The following is a 7,166-nucleotide window of genomic DNA, read 5'->3' on the forward strand; positions in this document are numbered from 1 at the left end:
CTCTTTAAATTGAAGAAAATGTAGGAAATACAACTTGTGGTGTGACGTGTGAAGGTCGGAGTTAAAGGTACCCCCCCCCCCCCCCCCCCACCTTACACCAACTCTTCACCCTGAAGTTTAATGACCCACTTTATGAGGAATTGAGTAATACTACTACACACACACACACACACACACACACACACACACACACAGAGGCAATTAAAATGGAGTAAAAGCTTCTATAATGAGGAGGTTATACAAGGTGTTACCGTGGCGACAAAGACAATTAAAGTTTATAGCCGCAAAGGAAACTAAAAACACGTCCCCATGGTGTTTGTTTATTTTTTTAACATTTTTAATACGTGTAATTAATGATCCTCCGTCTCATTATAATCTCCATCATAATGAGCAAAAAGGCTGGACGCTCTTGAAAAGGCACAATGTGGCGCTCAGGCAACAGAGCAGCGTGAAGTCTGATTTACCTGTTCAGGTAAGATACTCGTTTTATGAATCAGCTGTTTGCACTTTTAACAAGACAAATATGAGGAAGGTGTGTTTTGTTTTGTGCAGAGCTTTATTGAATTTAAGTTTTTCTATGCTTGTCGTTTGTTGGCAGCACATTCGTCTCCATCCCTTCATCCCTTCATCCCTTCATCCCTTGGTCTGTCTGCTGAGGAGAGATGGAGGTTTTGCTGTTTGATGTTTCAGGTCAAAGTCCCAGAGGTCAGTGAGTGTTTGTGTCGTAATACAGTCTGAAGCTTTGACTCTGTTGTTGGTGATTTGAGACAGAGACACATTATATTCAAAATGTCTCATTTTAAACATTTATTTATGTTTTTGCGTAAAGGTCTGATATGAGCTGCTCTTATCTCTAACGTAGCTGTAAACTGTTTATCTTAAGGAACTTTATTCAGTTTGAAGTTGAGTCACTTCAGGTCATTGATCAGCTTTTCTCCTGCAGATCGTTAATTAACTCCAGTCGACCGTTGTTGTTTTTAAATGTGTTTCATGAATGTGACTTTCAGATGCATCATATCTAATCAACAACATTATAAGCAATATTATTAACTAAATACAACTAGGTTTGATATTAAGTTATTATAAATTATAGTTATTATAGTTATTATTTAATATGAGTAGATTCAAATAGAGAAGAAAAAGGAATTAGTTCAAAGGTAAACAGAAATATTGAGTTGAGAAGAAGAGAAACTTATGAGTTTGTAAATATTACTAATAAAAATGTATTCAGTTCTACACATCAATGATATATGATTGAGTCTAATCAATTATTGTCAAATCATTATAATTATTTTCTTCTTCTGTTAAAACGTGTTGTGGAAGATAAGAACATGCAGAAATAACCATGAAGCATTTTTATTGCACCAAATAAGAAAACATGTTTTTATGGATGGAATAATAAATACTCTCAGACAGATGTCACAAACAAGAGGTTGTTTACGTTTATAAATATTATATTTATTTACGTTTCATGTGACGACTCACAAACTGAACTCGGAGCAGATTTCTGAAACATGTTCATTAGTTCAAAATAATGTTTTATAAATAATATAAATGTTGGAAAATTATTGTTATTATTATAATTTTTATTATATTATTTGTTTCTGAGCTGTTAACAATTATACAAGGAAACATGAAAGAGTTTAAGTGTTGAAGTCATTTATTAATAATGTGTTTTTCTACAATAGTAGTTTATTTATTCTGGATGATTTATTTATTAGTTACTTAGTATCAGTTTATTAGGAACACCAAGCTAAAACAGTCGTGTGATGAAACCATAATATGTAATATAATAATAATGTTCAGGAGGCAGCAGTCAGGCGTTTGTTATTCTGTCCACCCTCTTTATATCACCTGAATAACAGACACCTGTCACCTGACTGATTCACTTTTAGCTAGGTGTTCCTAATAAACTGATTTTACTTTTCTGTTCAGATTCATACCTGCCCTTGTCGACCAATCACAGATCGAGCTCTGTTAACGAGACCTGGCAGCCTGATGGCGTCGACTTCTTCATCATCCAGGGCCTCGCCAACCTCGGTGAGAAGAAGATGATCGTCTTCGTCTTCCTGTTGCTAGGTTACATCATCATCCTGGGAGGAAACAGCATGATCATCTTTGTGGTAAGAACAGAGTCCTGGAATCAGCTCAGCATGATGTCATCATCAGTGTCGTCATCGCGCTCTTCCTCTCGCAGGCGACGACGGACCCGAAGCTGACCTCTCCCATGTACTTCTTCCTCTACAACCTGTCGCTCGTCGACATGGTCTACACCACCACCACCATCCCCAACATGCTGTCCAGCTTCCTGTCGGACGTGACGACCATCTCTGTCCCGGGATGCTTCACGCAGATGTTCGTCTTCATTCAGTTCGCCGTCACCGGCCGCGCCATCCTGACCGTCATGGCATACGACCGCTACATGGCCATCTGCAACCCTCTGCGCTACAGCGCCGTCATGACCCGCCCGGTCCAGCTGCTCCTGGTCGGGGGAGCCTGGGTGTTCGGCGCTCTCTGCACACTGCCGGCCTCTGTCTTGGCCTGGCAGCGGCCCTACTGCGGCCCGAACGTGATCAGACACGCTTGGTGCGACCCGTCGTCCTTGAGGCGGCTGGTGTGCGGCAACACCTCGGTGGATAACATCGTGTCCATTACCTTCGCCCTGGTGGCATTGCTGACCACAGGAGTCCTGATCCTCACCTCCTACATCTTGATTGGTGTTTCCATATCCAGAATGGGAGTGGCTCAGAGGCTGAAGGCCTTCACGACATGCACCGCTCACCTGACCGTGGTGTCCATCTCTTACACCGCCGCCTCCTTCGTCTACATTTCCTACAGGGTAGGAAACTTCCGTCCAGAGGTACGAGACTCAAATCATCTGGTTTTAACTTCTAGGTTTGGTTCAGTCCAGGTCTCGTGCGCAGCTCTGTGCAAATGTTTAGGGACTTTAGACTCGTCTCAACGACCCGGTCCAGATTCATGCTGCAGTTGGACGACGACTCCAAACACTGCAGAGACCAGGAGAACCAGGAGTCCTGCAGCACATGGTCTGGATCCCACAGAGTCCTGATCCAAGCATCATGGAGTCGGTCTGGATCACATGAAGAGACAGATGAACTGAGGCGGGTTCTCCAAGAACCTACCTGACCAGAACCTCGGAACAGGTGTACCGAGGAACGGAATATCTCCTCAAAGGAATCCCTTCTCATTTGGCACAAACACTTGGACTCAAGGATGAACTGATCAGACTTTGGTAGACAAAGGTCAAAGGTCATGGTCATTTTGACCTCAGAAACATTTTTTAGCCATTACTCAAGGCTTCAGAAATGGCTCATATTTTCTATGACTCTGGATAATCATGTGACCTGAGACTAGTCTGAGTGGCGGAGGGATACGACCACGTAACATCCTGCTTTAGTTTCAGTCCCTAAAACTTTTGCACATTGCTGTAAGACCACAGAAACCTTGTATCTCCTGTATCCAACACTATGAATTAGACTGTTTTAAAATCTGATTTATGACCTTTGAAACGTCCAGCACATGGTCTCATCTCGTGGTCCTGCTCAGCAGTTGTCATGGCGATGTTTGAGTACAGTCTGTCCACCCTGAGCTCAGTGAATCATTGTTTCTGTTCCAGGTTCGTATGATCGTGTCTGTGCTGTACTCCGCTCTCACTCCTTTCCTGAACCCGATGATCTACAGTCTGAAGAACAAGGAGCTGAAGGACTCCATCAGACGGACTCTGAGCAGGTTCAGACCTGCAGCTGTTTCAGCCACGAAAGACGTCAGAGACACGGCGTCCTCACTCTGAGAGAAAAACCTCCTGCACAAAACCACGCTGGGAAATTACGATTATTAACACGTCTTTCTGAGTCGTGTATCGTTCCAGTCACTTTGTCGAGCTGTTTATTAACTAACTCACACAGCTGAATGTGTTGAAGTCACATTAACCTGGTTTATGATCCTTTTTTATTCCCACATGAAAGAATAAACCAATAATAAATCAATGTTTTTGTCACAATGCTGTTTGAATTTGTCTCATGTTAAATGCTATTTGTTTTATTAGCATCTACCATTAATTCATTCTGTTTATTTGAGTTAAGTTACAAAAAATATATTTACAGTGTTCATACAGTTAATTATTTGCACATTTATGTTTATACAAGTTTAAATATTTAAATCTGCATCTTCCAAAACAGTTACAGTATCTTCCTGAATGCATCTCTTTAGTTTTCCTCCTCTTTACCTCAGTAAGTCCTCCTCGCCTTTCATTGGTTAGTTTACCGACATGTGACTCAGAGACAGGAAGTGTGGAGAGAAGTAAAGGTGCTGCCTGAAAAGTTACCCTAATACTTTGAAAGAATTTCTTCAAATTTGGCACAAACATTCACTCAAGGACAAACTGATTAGACTTTTGTGGTCAAAAGTCAAAGGTCAAGGTCACGGTGACCTCACAAAACGGGGTCTGGACTCTGGACAAACGGATGTAAACTGGAACTAGTCTGAGTTGTGGATTTTTCAACCACAAAAAATGAGTTCACTGATTCTATTGAGAACTTTAATATCTCAAACCTGATTATAATTATTATATCCAATAATAATCATAATAACTGGGTCACCTGTCGCCAGGTATCTAAGTAGATTATAATGAAATGATAATAAATGATGTAATTTAATATTTTTTTATTAAAATCATATTATTCGGACAAACAGTAGGAAACCTCCCGTAACCCATCTGCATCTGCAGTGACCTCCATCAGGTAGAAACTCAGGGTTTATGTGTAAACGTGACGTATAATACTAGAGCATTGGACACACATGTTATGATGCTGAAAACATGACCTGTGAAATATGAGAAAATAAAACCAGATTATTATTATTAATAATTGAGGATAATTTCAGTTTGATCATCATCAGAAAAATTTAACAAAATGTAAAGATCCATATTTTCTTCTTCTGTGTTTTATTTGAAGTGTTGATCCATCAGAAGATATAAAAACCATCTCAGTGTAGTTTTACATCTCCTCTCTCAGGCTTCTCTCTGCAGCTCTAGTAACAACAGGTCGGTGAGCCAATCAGAAGAGAGGAGGCTCTGAGCCTCTCTTCTGATTGGCTGACTGTTTTCTGAGTGATCCAATAAAGATATAGCAAACTTCAGGTAAAACACTGAGAGAAACCAAATCCTGCAAGGTTTGGATGGTGGGTCCAGGTGGGCGGGGCTTGGTGACTGCTTTGTTGTGACATCACAAAGTTCCAGAAGTCCTGACGGCTGGTTTTAAGGCTCAGTTTCTGAATACAGGCTGTGTGCATTTCTCTGTGGACTGAGGCTTTGATACTTTCACAGTATTAATATAGAAGCTAGAGCTGATCTATAATCACACTACACATGGACACACACCTTTACACTGGAGGAGCTTTAAAGACAAACTGCAGTTTTAAAGCTATTGTTTTAACGTTATTATTTATGGAGACTTTTCCTGTTTGTGACTTTATTCCTGTGAAACATGCTGACAATCTTGTGTTTGAGCTCTTTACACTGCAGCCCATAGATAATGGGGTTCAGGGCCGGGGGGACGACGTGGAACATGACGGACGCCACTTTCCCACTGTCCGCCCACTCAGGGCGACGGTGCATGATCATGGGGGTGAAGGATGCTACCATCATGATGATATACACGGCCAGGTGTGTGGCGCAGGTCTGCAGCGCCTTGCTGTTCAACGCCTTGTTTTTGCTGCTGAAACACATGATGGCGATCCTCAGGTAGGTGAACGCGATGCTGCAGAGGGAGGAGCCCAGGATGACCACGGCGCTGCCGAGGCCGTAGATGTGGTTGATGAGAAGGTCCTGGCAGGAGAGCTTGAACAAGGAGGCGTTGTCACAGAACGGGTTGAATATAACCCGCCTGCAGCGCGTCAGGCGGATGGTGAGGCCCAGGAGGATCGCAACGGAGATGAAGGCCGCCACCCAAGCGCCCACCGACAGCTTCACCACCATCCTGTGGGTCATGATGGCGGCGTAACGCAGGGGGTTGCAGATGGCGGTGTACCGGTCGAAGGCCATGATCATGAGCACCGTGTGAGAGGTGCCTGCGTGGAAGTGAGCGGCGAAGGCCTGAACGACGCACTCGATGTAATGAGTGTAGCGCTGCATGATGGGAGTGAAGAGGTCGCTCAGCAGGCGCGGGATGACGACGGTCGCCCCGAACACGTCGTTGATATTCATGTTACAGAGGAGCAGGTACATGGGCTGGTGGAGGCTCGTCTCCATGGAGATCAGGACCACCAGGCCGATGTTGGACGCCATGATGAAGATGTAGATGAGGAGGAGGAGGATGAAGGCGGGGGTGGAGGACTGGGGGATGACCTTTAACCCTTCGATGGATATAATATCTGCATTGAAAGTTTGGTTCTCCATACGGCTGAGGGAGGAGGAGACACAGAGGAGTGTTACTGTCACCTGTCTGTCCAGGTGAAGGTGTGATAGTGACATCACCTGAGTGTCAACTGAAGCCAAATCACAGAAATTAAACTAATATTTGTCCTCGAGACACAGGTTTAAAGTCGTAGCAGTCGATGTCTAATGAACCTTCTTTTTTTATTCAAAGTGCCTGAGAAGTCCAGAAATCATCAGTTTTCCTCTACAACTTGAAATATTCATGATTAAGCAACAATCACAGTTCGACACGGTCTGGAACAAACACCTGTAATTCTTTAACATGAACAGTTTGTGGGTGTTTGGTCGTCCTGAAGATCTCGACACAAACACTGATGCTGATGTCGGTCCGAGTGTTGATGAAGCTGTGACAGAGAAAAACATGGAAGTTAAACTGCAACTGAAATCTGACGTTTGATTATATTTGAAGTTTTGTTGTTTTCTTTTTTTCTTTTCATGTGAATCCTCTTCTCGCTCCACGATCACGTCAGAACAACAACCACTTGTAGTTTCTGTTAGAGATTGTTTTCTTGATGAATCAGTTCGTGAGTTTGGTCTAAACTCAGATTCAGTTCATGTTAACACAGAGAAAAGAAGCAAACTCTCACACTGGAGAAGGAGAAGCTGTGAAATGTAAAAAACGATTATCAAAACTGATAACTGACTGATCGATCGACTAAAGACTCACCTTTGTGAACTTGATCCCTCACATTTAAATATTGTTTATTCATCT

General features: G+C 42.7%; 2 protein-coding genes across 2 annotated transcripts; one reads left to right on the forward strand and one right to left on the reverse strand.

The window, feature by feature from the left end:
* The first annotated feature begins 2,051 nt into the window (after positions 1-2,051).
* or6at1 (odorant receptor, family 6, subfamily AT, member 1) lies at positions 2,052-3,811 on the forward strand. The gene is made up of 3 exons (XM_023399379.2): positions 2,052-2,123; positions 2,198-2,860; positions 3,638-3,811. Exons 1-3 carry the CDS (start codon positions 2,052-2,054, stop codon positions 3,809-3,811), a joined length of 909 nt encoding a protein of 302 aa, XP_023255147.2.
* A 1,549-nt stretch (positions 3,812-5,360) lies between these two features.
* LOC111649655 (olfactory receptor 5B17-like) lies at positions 5,361-6,418 on the reverse strand. The gene has a single exon (XM_023399381.2). The coding sequence runs from the start codon at positions 6,413-6,415 to the stop codon at positions 5,459-5,461; it is 957 nt and encodes a 318-aa protein (XP_023255149.1). The 5' UTR covers positions 6,416-6,418; the 3' UTR covers positions 5,361-5,458.
* Positions 6,419-7,166: the final 748 nt, after the last annotated feature.

This window comes from Seriola lalandi, unplaced genomic scaffold (assembly GCF_002814215.2).
Source record: "Seriola lalandi dorsalis isolate HSWRI2012SDOR001 ecotype SW California unplaced genomic scaffold, Sedor1 jcf7180002051589, whole genome shotgun sequence".
Classification (NCBI taxonomy): domain Eukaryota; kingdom Metazoa; phylum Chordata; class Actinopteri; order Carangiformes; family Carangidae; genus Seriola; species Seriola lalandi.

What these genes read in the sequence shown, in the direction of transcription:
- or6at1 (XM_023399379.2), top strand. Translation starts at nt 2,052, where the DNA reads ATGATCGTCTTCGTCTTCCTGTTGCTAGGTTACATCATCATCCTGGGA. An exon ending in ACAGCATGATCATCTTTGTG is followed by an intron (nt 2,124 to 2,197) that starts GTAAGAACAGAG and finishes TTCCTCTCGCAG; the next exon opens with GCGACGACGGACCCGAAGCT. An exon ending in TAGGAAACTTCCGTCCAGAG is followed by an intron (nt 2,861 to 3,637) that starts GTACGAGACTCA and finishes TTTCTGTTCCAG; the next exon opens with GTTCGTATGATCGTGTCTGT.
- LOC111649655 (XM_023399381.2), bottom strand. Translation starts at nt 6,415, where the DNA reads ATGGAGAACCAAACTTTCAATGCAGATATTATATCCATCGAAGGGTTA.